At 40.6% G+C, this 14,665-nt stretch overlaps 1 protein-coding gene across 3 annotated transcripts in view; it reads left to right on the top strand.

Annotated features, from left to right (window-relative positions):
* KALRN (kalirin RhoGEF kinase) overlaps positions 1 to 14,665 on the top strand; it is a 425,990-nt gene that overhangs the window by 268,832 nt on the left and 142,493 nt on the right. For all 3 annotated transcript variants that reach the window (XM_065750707.1, XM_065750704.1, XM_065750705.1), the window contains one exon: positions 12,194 to 12,363. In XM_065750707.1, the coding sequence (XP_065606779.1) occupies positions 12,194 to 12,363 (170 nt within the window). The remainder of the gene's footprint in view (positions 1 to 12,193; positions 12,364 to 14,665) is intronic.

Below are 14,665 nucleotides of genomic sequence, written 5' to 3' on the forward strand. Positions count from 1 at the left end.
ACTTTCCAGCAGCTCCTCCCTCTAGTGTTGGAGGATGTACAGTAGCTCTGCAAGAAAAAAGGAAGTTTTCACATTTCACCCCCATGTTACTTCCACTCAAGGGGAGACCAAACACTGTGGCTTTTGGCATACTCACCGTATTTCATTGTCTGTCACTACCTGCCTCCTTCAGTGATGCATTTCTGCATCTTGAAAGCACTAGTGAGAGTCACACAGTCCAATACTTCAGTTTTGTTTTTTTTTGCCAAAAATTATAAGTGAGGGGATTGCTGTGGTTTTAGTATTTGTCTGCCAGCTGTGGGGATCCCCACTGACACAGTGAAGTCATTGAAGTCTGCTGGGGAGACCTAGCGAAAAGGGCAAACCATTATGACAAGAGAGTCTTAGCACATATTTGAATCTGTGTTTGTCTTTTTTGCAATAAATTGGCTGTTGTAGAAATGACTCATTTCTTGGACCATCATGTAGATCGTAAAATGGCGATTTAACCAATGTCATTGTCACCCTTCAACATGGAAAACAGATACTAGAATTCCTCAAAAATGAAGAAATACAAACACCCTTCCTTTTCCACCTTTCCTCTGATAGTATTATATTCTTTTTCTGCTTCACACCAGTTGAGCTCACTTATTTCTCCCTGGGCTCTGGCTAAGAAATGTGCTCAGCCATGGTGAGAACTCCCAGACTGCAGGGCTGGGCTGGACAGGGTGCAGGTTCTTGCTCTATTCACTTGTACAGGCAACATCTACATCATCTGTGCTCATTTTTTGAAACTGCATAAAAATTAATCCACTGTATTAGATAACATTTTAGACAGCGTTAGATTCCAGTTTTAAAAGTAGGATGTATCAAGCGAAGTTCCCTTTGAGTCAATGACAGTTTATAGTTGAGTTAAAGGAAGAGTTTGGATTTAAATTCTAGCAGATGTCAAGGCAAGAAATCCTTTTGCTGCAGCAGTAAAATAGAGGAACATCTGAGATCCATCGCTGCTGTTTTACCAGGAGGCGTTCGGGTTGGAGTGCCAACACACGCCTCCCTGATTAACCTTGCCCTCCTATCTGAGTCTGATACTGCACTGAACTCTGCTCATCTAAACCCTTCACCTGGGAGTGTCCTGAGGCAAGGAGAGAGCAGTTTGGTTGGCACGCTAGTGTGTTTAACACCTGACATTTGGTATTATTCAACAAGGTGTTATTAATTACTTAATAATAACCATTATTCATTTCATCATTCATTTTAACATTTGTAATTCTTAAAGAAAGCATTCCTTAAACGATTTGCAACTGTTTCTCTTATGTCCTTGGAAATGAATAAACAGTCAGTTTAGTGTTTTTTGGCAAAAATGCAAGAAACAACAGACTAGTTGTATTTTTCATCCGAGTTTCCCAAATTCCCATTATTTCTTGATATATTAATCTACTGAGACAGAACCGATGAAAGGGAGAGTTAAGTAGAAAAAATCAGTCTTACTGACATGGTCTGTATGAAAATATTCTAAATATCTTCCTGCAGCAAACATGTCTTCCTTGCACTGATGAGTTACACTTGTGACGCAGTAGTTCCCAGATGTAGCTGACAGCATGGACTGTGAACATCTCACACTTTCCCCTGTACTCTGCCCACCTCTGCATCTCCACATGTGACAACCAGCATTCCAGGCATCTGAGAAACTTGCAGCTTTTCCCATTTTTGAAAAGTCCCATTGCCAAATAAATGTTTCTTTCTGAAATCTTCCTTGCTAGAATTTCTTCAGGGCAGTATGCGGTACCAAGTTAAATTTAAATCTAGACATCCCATAAGCAGTGACATTCAGCTGAAGGAATATGAAAATAACTATCAATTAAGCATACCATTAATTCAGGGTTGTTTTGATTGTGTTTTTTTTGTTTGTTTTTTTTAAATTGGCCTTACTATAAGAATACATACAAAAGGCTGAAATGATGGCTTTCTGATATGGCAAAAACAGTGACACAGATTTAGAGCTATCCCCTTAGTGACTGTTAGTATCAAAACTCATGAGTGATGTACATTTCACAGTGTCATTTCTATAGGAGATGTTGCATCCTGCTGTCCTGCGGTACTCATTAAGTTCTCTTAGTTTACAGTCAATATTTTCTTTCTTTTTTTGGGCCAAGGCATTCCTTTCAGTGTGCGCAGAAACTTGCTACCTTGAGGATCAAATCCAATTATCTGTATGGCAGGGTAAAGTTATAAATTATTGTCAGTGGGATAAATGCATTCAACAGACTTGTACCTGAATTGTGTCTCTCAGGATTAAGAATGATTGAATTCAGGTTCTTATTTCACATCTGAATCAATTAGTGGTAGGATACTTGATGTTGTAGGGAATAGTTTTTGAGCCTCCTGGTGATAGATGTGCAGATGTGATAAGACCACACCCTAATACACAATGCAAATGATAATATCTTGTAATTCTTTGTCTGAATCTTAATATTTTACATTGATCTCACAGTTTTATACTTATGGTTCTGAGGGATACATTGTCATTCCAAGTATAAGGATGTAGACACAAAAGGACAATGTCAGCATTTTGATTTAAATCAATTTAGAGAACATGGATCTCACCTGAACTACAAAGCAGTCCTGCAAAACCCTCATAGCTCTTCAGGGTAGGAAATGCATGTCTTATTACTGCTAAATTTCTGATTTTATAGTGGGTTTCAGGTCCCCACCTCAAGCCCTGCAGGAGAGCAGCTAACAGCACAAGAGGAAGGAGAAGCAGGTTGAGGTTCTGTGTGTTATTAACCCTTGGTAGGTCAGAGGAGCAGTACAAGAGGAGCTCAGTGCTTGCAGTTCCACGTGGAGCCTGCCAGGGCTACCTGGCTCACTAAATTGGGAGATAAGCACAGTCAGGAAATACTTAACGTTGAAAAAGTTGAACTGCCAAGGTCTTAGCAGGTTCTTACTGAACATGTCCCAGCTGGAATTTGGCAAGGTTCTTTTAGTGACCAAATTTAGGCAAATTTTCACAGGGATGACATAATACTTTTCTTGACAAAAAAAGGGTAACCCTGCAAAATTTCAAACCCTTGCTTAAAAGTGTGGAGTGCCTGGAGCATCTCATGCAAGCAGAAACAAGAATCCTATTCAACACAGGCAAAATTACTCTTTCTTACCCCTTCCTCTCATTCTGGATCTTTGACCTCAGAATTCATCAAGTTCAGCCTAAAGCAGACACCTGGCATGGAAAGTTTCACTCTGAACAGCTTGTCTGATAAGACCATGAGAAACTGAGAAGAGAGGCCTGGACAAGAAATTGTCCAACAGAAATTGTCCTATATAGACCTGCATTATTTGTGTTCAGCAGGTCACGTTGGTCACCCATAGATATCGGTAGGGTTACTCAAGTGAGTTATGGAAGTAGGTTTACACCATCAGTTAGGAAGTGTTTTACTGCAAGCACTGTGAACCTAATTTTACTTTATAATCAAGGGTTGTGAAATTAAATTATCTCTGCTTTGGTCGAATATCACGATTAGGTTATTATTTTCATGCAGGTCACTAATTTTAACTGGGTTTGTCTCTTGTGTCATGGCAGGAAGCAGGAAGCTCACTGGGCAGCTGACTAGTCAGAAGAGTTGGCAGAATGAATCAAAGTTAATCAAGGAGCAAATGTGACAGTGGCTCTGGAGTACACTGTATAATCCTGACATTCATTGTAAATTGACCCAGGATTCACAGTTAATTTTTCTGAACTTAATAAATGTGTGGTGTTTTGTTTTTTTTAATTTAACTGTTAATATTGACATTTTAGAGCAACTGTCCATCAGCTAGTATAGACTTGTGATGAAGAAGATAATCAGTTTAGCAGTTCCACATGCTGGAAACTTATAGAAGCTCTGCAAAGGTCTAATTCTATGAGCATGGCTCCTATGAAGCTTTTGTCTTGTATACTTCATTCCTGAACTGCCGTCCTTGTCAATGATTTTGGTGCTTTTCTCATTTTAGGGGCAGATTTTGAAACAATGGAAGCATAAAATGCTAAAATGACCCAAACAAGCTGTCTGCATGTATAATATACATAGACTGAGCATCTCACATCCCAGCACTTTTCATGGTTAGAACGAGGAACACATCTTGCTGAAAAGCTTCATATTTTTTTTCCATTTTCAATGGCATGAAAATCCTAGCTGAAGTTTCTAAAGTAGCATACAAGAGCAGACTGTGCAAATATCTGTTCCTCCTCTCACTGTAGGGCTGAGAAACATCAAACCTTAAATTTATACCTCTTAGGAGCTCGGAGGTGAATCAGTGAAGTTTGGTCTCATACTGGTAACATCTATGTACATGTGTTGTCCTTGGCCTGGAAGGCAGATCCCTCAGAGAAGATAGATGTGTTCCTTTACTTGCCAGTTTACCATTATGATTCTGATAACTGAGGCTACAGAGAGGGCTCTGCTAACATAATGAAAAATTGTTTTTGTGAGAACTATGAAAGTCGACTCTGGGTTATTACCAGTCAACTGCCATGAAGCAAGAAGTAGGAGCAAATTCCTCTCCCAGCTCCTAAGCACAGTCTGTGACTTGGACCAAAACACAATCACCAGTCATTACTTCGTGTGTGGTTTCTTTGTAGGGTTAAATCTAGTCTGTAATGCTAGTAGAGCTCTGAGTTCAAAGAACCAGGATAGCTGGGGTGGGGCAGGGTGCCCCTCTTTCTTGTCCATTTGTTGTCTAGAAGCCAGGTTTCTTCATGCAGGATTAAGAAGCTGAGAATGGAGAGAGCTTTGGTATCCTGGCAGCACATTGCGCTCTCGAGCAGAGGAGTTTGGAGCATGGCCAAACTGCTATTGAATAAAAATCTGCCATCTGTGATCTTCCTTTAGAAAAGAAAAGTTGTGAGGTACAATCAAGGTAATGAGTATTAAATGCTTACTAATGCAGCCACACAGACCAAATCTAGGAAGCACAAGCTGCAGCAGAGCTCAAGCAGATACACAAAGGACAAGTTGGAAGGGACCTCTGGAGAATATCCAGTCCAACCACCTACTAAGCAGGTTCCCTACAGTAGATTACACAGGAAAGCCTCCAGGTGGTTCTTGAATATCACCAGGGGATACTTTTCAACCTCTCTGGACATCCAGTTCCAATGCTCTGTCATCCTTGCAGTAAAGAAGTTTTTCCTCATCTTCATTTACAACTTCCTATGCTCCACTTTGTACCCATTGCCCCTTGTTGTGCCACTGGACGACACTGAAAAGTGCCTGGCCCCTTCCACTTGTCTCTCACCTCTTGGATATCTATAAGCGTTTATGAGATCCCCCATCAACCTTCTCTTCTCCAGGCTGAACAGCCCGAGGTCTCTCATCCTATCCTCCTGAAAGAGATGTTCCAGGTCTCCAGTCATCATTATGGCCCTTTGTTGAACTTCCTCTAGGAGATCTCTGTATTTCTCAAACTGAGGAGCCCAGAACTGGACTAGTACTCCAGATGTGACCTTACAAGGTCAGAGTAGAGGGGAAGGATCACCGCCCTCAACCTACTGGACATAGTCTTCTAAATGCACCCCAGGATACCATTGGTCTTGGCAACAGGGAAACACTGCTGGCTCATGGCCAACCTGTTGTTCTCCAAGACAGTCTGCACTTCAGTTGCATGTTGACATCCATATTTTTCAGGCCAGTCACCAATATTTTAGCTGATTGCTTCACACAAATCAGTTACCTGTTTTAGAGAATCCTTGTATGTGCTTCACGTGGCTTCATTCTGTATGCTTTGCTCTCCAGTTAACAGTGATTCATGTAGCAGATAGAAGGGCATTTTATAAAGGCATTGAATAGCAGGTGCACACTCTTATAAAGAACCTTTTCATTAGTCTTATATAGCCTATTTTCCTGATTGCCTTAAATTGCAAAAGACAAGCTTCTCCCACTTCCATCATGGCTTCCAGCTTTTGCTGTTGTACGCAAAAGCAACAGAGTGGGCAGCCGGTGCCTGTGACAGTTTGTGTATTGGGTACTCTTCATCTAAGCCTTTCAGAGTCACTCCTGTAATTCACTCATCACTCAAAAAACATGTTCTGTTGCCCGTTAAGTGTCCATGTGCAATGAAGTCTATAATACTAGTTTTAAATGGTTGATGTTGATATAGTGTTTCAGGCTGATGGATTCAATAGTGCTGTTTGATTAGAAAAAGGTCACACAGTTTGTTTAATCCTTAGGAAGTTGGGGAATGATTCAGAATTGTCACAAGTGATTTATTTCTCATGTTTCTAGAGTGTAGAGCAAAAAAAGTTGCACAAAGAGCTCAAATCAGTGCTAAGACTGCAAGTGATGCAGTGAGAAAATGCACAAAGGGAAGATGTAGTGCAACTCCCATTTGAGATAAATTTAAAGGAAAACTTAATGCTACATGTATTTGCTTAAGTATTCTACTGAATTTGTAGAGCATAGTTTGCAGCTATGGAAAGCTCCTCCTGCACCAAATTATACTGTATTACATGGATGTAAGTCTGAATAAATCTTTTGATGTAGGAAGAACTTCTCCAAGCATATATCAATGCGATGATGTGCAAAATTTGATTTGCTTAGTACAATTACTGTAGCTAATTACATCCAGATTCATAATTACAAGTAACATTAAAATTATACTAGGTGAACAAGATTTTGCAATTCATGATGGTAGTAGAAGGATAAAACATGTACAAATGATTCTTCTGTAATAAACAGACTCCTCTCCTAGAGCAAATAGGCCGTGAACTACATTTACGTGACCTTGGGCTGAAGATCTACATGCTCCCTGATATAAGCATAGCTACCCAAATTGTGTTTCCCTTGAGAGGAGATTATTTTGTGCTATATCAATCTGGTCCATGCAGAACTTGGAAAAAGGATCAGATGTTTAGGCATTGCAAATCCTTTTGCCATAGGCAAGGTTACTAATTAAAATGTGTTAGCATACAGAAGTACCAGATGTAGCCCAGGCAAGGATGAATGTCAAGAAATTGGCGAGGATGAGGGGAGAAATCCAGAAAGAGGTTAGAAAAAGATCAGACTTTTTTTTCTTCATAGAATATTCCCTTTCTTTCCACTCACCACTTCTTCCCAACCAGCTTGGTGATATCTGACATTATGTCTTGCAGCAGGGTGTCTCATCAGCTACATCTTACCATGGAAGTCACATACTGCAGCATTTCATGTGTAGCATTTGGTCATCTCCTTTCTTGTCACGTTTTATTAAGTGTGCTGCCATCATGTGACGCCTCTCTGGTGGTGTGTGGTCACATTACTGCTCATCATTACATATATTGTTTTACTTGTTTCCATTGACGTTCCATCAGACCTTGCATGTGCCCTTGTGACTTAAGAAAATGTTGTTGAAATACATTCTCAATTTATATCAACCATCACTTTCTTCATCTTAAGTAGCCCTGAATGCGTTATGAATGTGAATAATTATTGACTGCTGAAAATCACACTGAAAAATTTTATTGTCTCCACCATGGTGGTGGGGAGATCTCAAAGTAGAAAAAGCCTAAAGCCATACAGTGAAACCAGGTTCACAACAAGTGCTTAAACATAAGCACATTCTGAAGTCCTGCCATAATTCAACCTGTACCTATATCTGAAACAGAATCTGTTTTGCAAAGCTATGTCATTTCCTAGGGTCTATGTGACATCGTTCTGAATGTTGTGAACATACTAAATCATAGAATCATTAAGGTGGGAAAAGACCACTAAGGTGACCTCGTCCAACCATCAACTCATCCCCACCATACCCACTAAACCATGTCTCTCAGCGCCTTATCTATCCTTTTCTTGAAAACCACAAGGGACAGTGACTCCAGATGTTGCTGCTCAGAATAGCTTTATAGAAGCCTCACCTAAAGGAGAGGAAAATAGCACCAATGACATCTCTGGAAGAGCTCAATTTTATTTTTCTCAACATGCCTTTGGAGCTGTGCGCGCTCATGAGGACTCATGGAGTGGCAGCAGTGCAAGTCAGATGAGGAAAGGGGGTCCGGTATTTCACAGAATTATTTCCTGTCCTGCTCTAGCTGTGGTTCCCATGATGAACATTCACTTTTCTGAGTTGACTTGAACATCCTTTTGTGGCACACTCTGTAACTCTTGGCACTCCCCTGATGGTGCAAAGGAATAGAGCATAAACCCTGGAAAGCTGCTTGTTTCCATTAACGCCCTTGTTTGGAAGAAGCAGCAAGAATGTTGCACAGTTGTAGTTCTCATGGATTGAACCGACCGTTTCTTTGCTTTTCGCTTGTTATGCACTGTTTGTAAATTGTTTTGAGAGGGGATTAAAACTCATCAGCAGCATTTGCAAATAGCAGCATACAAACGCTAGGTGCTTAATAGTTATTCCAAACATGCAGACAAGATTTTTTCAGCAATCTCTCTTGGTTTTAGATTTTTTTTTTCCTTTAAGTGGTCCCTTGCTCTAAATGAGAAGCATTAATTTCTAGGTAACAGGCACAGATGTCCTTCAAACCTCCAGTAAGTGGTCTCATTAAGTACTTGAGTAAAATGAAGGGTATTGCATCAGACGAAATGGCTGAGAATAAAGAGCTAATTGTCTCTTGGGTGGAGGGAAACTGCCCATGTTTCATCGCCAAGGAAGACAAAGAAGTTGCTACATTGCATAAGAGAAGTGCCAGATGCTTCCCTAAAAGTGGGGGCTTTCACTCTTCTTTTCCAGTGGTCATGTAATAAGAGAACAGTTTTTCTTGTTTAAAGCCATGGTTACTCCAGTAAATCAAGCCTCCATTCTGGAGACTCTTCAGCATGGTCATTTTAGGGCTAGATATTTACCTTAGTGTAGTTGACAAGTATCAACTTTGTAGACTAACTTATTTTGTATCAGTCAAATTTGTGGCTGGATCTCTCTATGCCTCTGATGAACTTAGTTCAGGGTCTACCGTTAATACATAAGTATTTCTGCATCCAATTAGCTGTACCAAAGCACAAATCAATTTGAAAAATATGGGTTTTTTTGAGTTTTTCTTCATTATTTTGCAGGATTCTGTGTTTTTGGATGTGTTAAGCAGTGCAGTGCAGAAATGATCTGTTCTGGACATGTGCATCATTGTCAAGCTTAGTAAAAGTCACTACTGCCGAGTGTGGCAATGCTGTGCTGGTATTTGAAATGTCTGCATGTGCCTACACACAAATCCATTACAGGATCAAGTGAATTGGAGTAGGTTGGAACATGTATGGGAATGGGCTGGTGCTCACACATTCTGCTCGTGCAAATAATACGGAGGAAAGAGGAAAAGATGAAAGGTCAAATTTTGGAAGTATGACATAAGAGTTATCCTGTCAGGTATCAATTTTCAACAAAAATGTGAACTTCACATTCAGTCTAAGCTGTTTAAGAGGAGGTGTCTGATAATTTGGGATTGTATTGGTGAGGATTTAAAAAATAATTGGAATAGTTGCATTGGAATTTAAGACCAAGCCATAAAAGGGACTGATTTTCTGAGTTGTGACTAACAGCAACAAGCCAGGATGTGATTTCTGGTTCGTGATTAACTGCTCTTCTGACTTTGGTGCTGTGATAACATGGAGTTCATCTTCTACTTCTGTGGCATTCACAAATGAGTTTGGTGGTAATTTATTTCAGGTGCTGTTAGTTATAGCACATAACCTGGGAGGTTTTTGAATCAGGTTCCTATTGTAAATTGCTCCTGAAAGATCTTCCTAATCTTATTAATATTGACTGATTCTTTGTATTAGGATTTCCCAGGGATTGGCAGAGTCTAAAGGATTAAAGGCCTCTGAGTCAAGGATGACCTAGATTCTGATAGCTTTTATTATGCAAATCCTTACAATCTGAGGTCATTTATGGGAGCATCTGAAGTTAATATGAGTTCCTATATTTGAGTACTCTCAAACATTCATAAGTGTTTCAGTTCCAGGTGAGTGCAGTGCAGTTATTAAGTGTTCCAAAACTGCTTTGAGTCAGAAGCATACTCAAAATATGACAGAGGATCTTCAAAGTCCAAATCCTTTTGGTTGAGACACTTCCGAAAAGAAGGGTTTTCCTCTGAAGTCCTAGAGGGGGACTGGAAAATTTCTTCCCTGCTGCTTCTTACGTGGTCATTTCAAGAAACCTGCAGATTGCTGAGAGTGGAGCAAGTTCTTGATTTCACTTTTCAGTTGTGTAAAGGAAATTCCCTGAGCTTTATTTTGTTATCTCAAGCGGAAAAAAAAAAAAAAAGATGAAGAAGGCAAAAAAAAAATAAAAAATGAGCGGCTTTTCAAAACAGAAGAATGATTTATACACATAACCATTTTTCACTTCTGTATGTACAGAGTGCTCTATTACTTGAAGATCTGATAAGCAAAGAAAATTAATATTCCCCCAAACCTGCTCCTTCCCTGTTATAGTCCAGCTGTCCCTGCTGTTTGAGTGGAAGCAGGGATCAGCTCGAAACCAGGATGATTCTGACTGTGACTCAGAGATAAAGGCATTCATGCATTTTCCTTTCTGGTGGCTTCCCAAAGCTCAGCAACTGGAACTCACAAATGGAAAATTTCTCCTTTTGGTTCTTTCATTGTGTTTTCACTCTTTTCACCTATTACACAAGCCTGACTACCTAATTGCATTTGCTTCTTGTATTAATATTTGCCTTTTTATATCATGCCTTTCCTCTGAGACAGTGAAAATATGTAAATAAACTGAGCAAAGGCATTCCATTTTAGGCCAGCAGTAGTTTAGTAATTATGGTCATACAACTATAAACAGAAGGGTTCACCCTAAATACTCAAAACTGAAAAGCTAACTGAAAAGCTTTCAAATTAATTAAGTAGATGTTTTAAAACATGTTTTTGGAAGTGGTGTGAGACTGTCCAGCAAGGAGTTGTGAGCAGAGGTAGGGACAGAGCATGGGGAACCACACTTTCCATTTTCTGGTACCACCAGCAGTGCTGGGACAGGTTCTGATGTTGATTATTTAGCTTTAGACTGGGGTGATAGCTTTAGGTTTGGCCCTTGCTGGGAGAAGCCTGGTCAGCTGGGACTCAGAGCATCTTTCTCCTCCTCCTGTTTTGTGTGGACACAGAATTCACAGTCTCTGAAGAAATCCCGTAGGATGGGGATCCAGTGCATCTCGTTCTGAACAGAGACATTTTTTACCAGTTCCTTTGCCACCCCCACACAACGTCTGTCGTCTGCTCCATCTGTACCTCTCAGTCCCTTGGAGGCAAATTGCTTTGCTGCTCCTCGGCTCAGCAGTGCTGCGTCCCTTGACATTTCCCAAAGCAGTGATGTTGGGTCCTGCTCCTGTGCTTCCCCACTACCGTGCAGAATGTACCAGCAGCATTTGGGTTAATGGGGCAGGCATGGCACAGAAAATAGTCACTCTGGTGGAGTCATTAGGATTTGTTGGCAGATTGCCTGCTCAGTTGGTGCAATTTTACACTCATTTTCAGAGCAAGCTTAAAGGGGAAACCTCCACTCGCTTTGAGGCTTCACAGCCAACGGGAGGCTGGGGCTTGCCTGCCGCTGCCCCATCTCTGATGAACAGCTGGCTGGAATTTCTCAGCTAAGCACTTACTCAAATGATTTTTTGTTGTTGTTTTGAAATTTGTAGTCAAGGCTGTTGAGAATGAATGGATCTGTGTGGGTAAAATTGCTGTCTCCTGTGCCTTGTCTTTCCAAAACTCAGAGCAGAGTCTGAGCTACATTTGGAGGGGAAAGGAAGAGAAAACAAAACAAAACAGAATACTTAACCTTGTGCCTGGGAAGGCATAGCTGAGCAAGTACAGCTATACTTCAGTCTGTACCGTACAGACATAACAAATATTTTAGGTCTTGGTCCTGCAACAGGCTTTAACTGCTCATGAAATTAATAGGAGCTGATGGCACACAGCTCCTGAACGGTTAGGCTATCACAGCTGTAGGATGCTGCAATTTATTACTTGTCTGAAGAGTTAATAAGAAGGATAACATTAGATTAGTCTAACATTAGACTCATTGGACTGAGTCGTATTCATTTTTTGGAAAAAAAAAAACAACACCCTGTTATTATATTTATTTTACTTCATTGCTTAAAATGAGTTTGCACCAAATAAAATCTAATAATATTTTTATCTTAAAAAACTTCAGATCAGTTTCCTTGTGAAGTATGCAGCCCTAGTTAATGCTTTCTGATCTGGAATTAGAGGGTTAAATCTCAATCCCTCTCTGATTTATATTTCCCTCCCCTCCTTCCCAGCTGTGGACATGGATGGAAGATCTGCAGAAGGAGCTCTTAGAGGATGTCTGTGCTGACTCTGTGGATGCAGTTCAGGAGCTTATCAAGCAGTTTCAGCAGCAGCAAACAGCCACCTTGGATGCTACCCTCAATGTTATTAAGGAAGGGGAAGATCTAATCCAACAGCTCAGGTAAGCACCCACCTGGAGGACAGGTGGCAGAAAATCTGCTGTATGCTGTGGCTTAGATGTGCATAAATGTGGAAATGTAGGTTTAGGATTAATAGGGAGAGTCTGTTCATTCCTTGCTTATTTATTATTCTTCAATTTCTTTTGAGTAATGTATTGAAATTGCACTGAGTGATTTGTGTGGACTGATTAGAGTAGTCTGTGCATCAGCGTGGGCTGCTGCTTGACAGGGAGATTATTTATAGGCACAGCAAAGTGAATTGAAACAAATGCATTTCAGGTGAATATTTTTAGTGGATATTTATAGAAGGTTGTTAAATGGTTGTGAGCTGGGGCCTTGTGATTTATATGGTTACTCCTGGTATAAAAGAAGTGTATTCCTCTTAATAAAGCACGCACATGTCTAACAGTCTTCACTTTCTCATTTTGCATGCAGCACCCTTCTATTTATCTTTGTCCATGTGGGATTTGTTCATACTGTCAGGGAGGGTCTTTGCTGCCAGCTCTGCTTGCATTATGAATTAAAACAGCTTGTTTTATCTGATTTGAAATACACAAAGTGACTGATTCAGGGAAATTGGAGCTTTTGAATTTCTCAGTCTGTATCTGTAGTAGAACTTATGTCTGCAGGGAGTTTAGGAAGCCTACCCCTAAGCTGTAGTTCTGAGGGCTCTCTCGCTTGTTCTCATTCACAGTGATTTACTATGGCTTTAAGTTCATTAGCAGCAGTGGAGTTTTCCTGCCTTCTAATGACATTACTGAGCCCCAAACCATGAAATCTTCTGTTCTTAAGATCTTCATATTGTCATAGATTGCTCTCATCTACCTCTACATAATGTCTATACTTTGTGTGCATACAGAACGTACGTTCTGCACCAAATGTAATGAGTCTTGTGCATTTGACCTGTGACTGTCACAGGGTCATGTCTCAGCTTCCCCAGTCTGATGCCTTTGGATCTCACATGAGAAGTGCAGAGACGCAATAGGAAAAGCCAAAGGTGCTTACTGCAACCTGGGTAATAATATGAGCTGGTGGAGCATCTCTCTTAAGAGCCCTCCAGGAGCCATTGGGTCTTCTACTACAGCTATGTGATGAGCTTTCCTCTATACTCTCCACAAGGAGAAACAGACAGTGTAAATGCCTCATCTTGCTGAATGTCACAGAATGGAATGAGAGAAAAGAGTGGTTTAGCTTCCTGAATCCAGAACTGGAAAGAAAGAGACAGGGGAAGAACAAGTTAGGCTTCATCCATCCGTGCATCTTTGCTGATTAAAAAAGTATGAAGGAAACATGCTGTGCTTAGTTAGTACGGTGCCAGATGGAGGGGACTGAAGGGAACGTACATATGACTGCCTATACCAGGGTAACCAAAGGTCTGCATGGCTTTCTTGCAAAGTTTAAGACATCTCTAAGAAATCATAGCAATGATGGTGAAATACTGAGCAAAAATATTCTCTTGTTGCTCCTCCTACCTATTAGTATAATGTTCCAGCATGAACACAGGTGGAGAAGACCATGAAAAGGACCCTGTATAAAGTCCGTCAGATGGAGTTTTGGGATTGCAGAAAGTGCCTCTGTCCTGGTGCATCCCATCAGATTGGCCTAAAGGATTTTGCCTGCACTTGAGTCAGTGGGAAAGTAAAATGTGGAGTTGTACAGTGGTCAGGGTAAATTTCAGGGCTGAACAGTCAGCAGAGCATCGGTATGAACAGCATTTGTTGGAGAAAAGCTGCTGTAGTAGCTGCAAGGTCATGCAAATAAAGAGGTGAATAGGGTATGACTGAGATCATTTATTTCCATGTAAAAATTCTTAGCTTCAGTCTTTGAAAAAAGCAGGAGTGGTCTCAGTTTTGAGACTTTTTTTGGAACTGGTATCTTGCTTAAACATTGTGAAATGCCAACACATGGGTTTTAAGATACCAGTATGTAGCCAAGAAATGACATTGTTGAGATCTGGCTTGTACGCTGAGCAGTGAGCAAGGTGGAGCAGGAAGGACATCTTTGTGCAGAGTGCTTCTCTACTTCAGATCAAGTTAAGGCCAAACACAGAGGGAAACATACAGCTGTTGTCAGAAATCAAGTAGCCCTGCAAGCACACATTGCAGAGCTGTCTGGTCAAGATGGTCTCTGATCCGAGCATCTAACAGTGTGGCCTTCCATGGGCTTTCAAGAAGTGAAACAGAACTGCATGAGAAAACATAAAACCACCTATGCATGCGCCCACTCACACAGTTTTTGTGGCTGCTGGCAAATGTAAAGAATACAAAGAAAGGAGGAAAAATTGGATTTGCTGTGATCTTCTCT

This window comes from Cyrtonyx montezumae, unplaced genomic scaffold (genome assembly GCF_038088225.1).
Source record: "Cyrtonyx montezumae isolate F1298 unplaced genomic scaffold, pur_monq_1.0 scaffold_7, whole genome shotgun sequence".
NCBI lineage: Eukaryota > Metazoa > Chordata > Aves > Galliformes > Odontophoridae > Cyrtonyx > Cyrtonyx montezumae.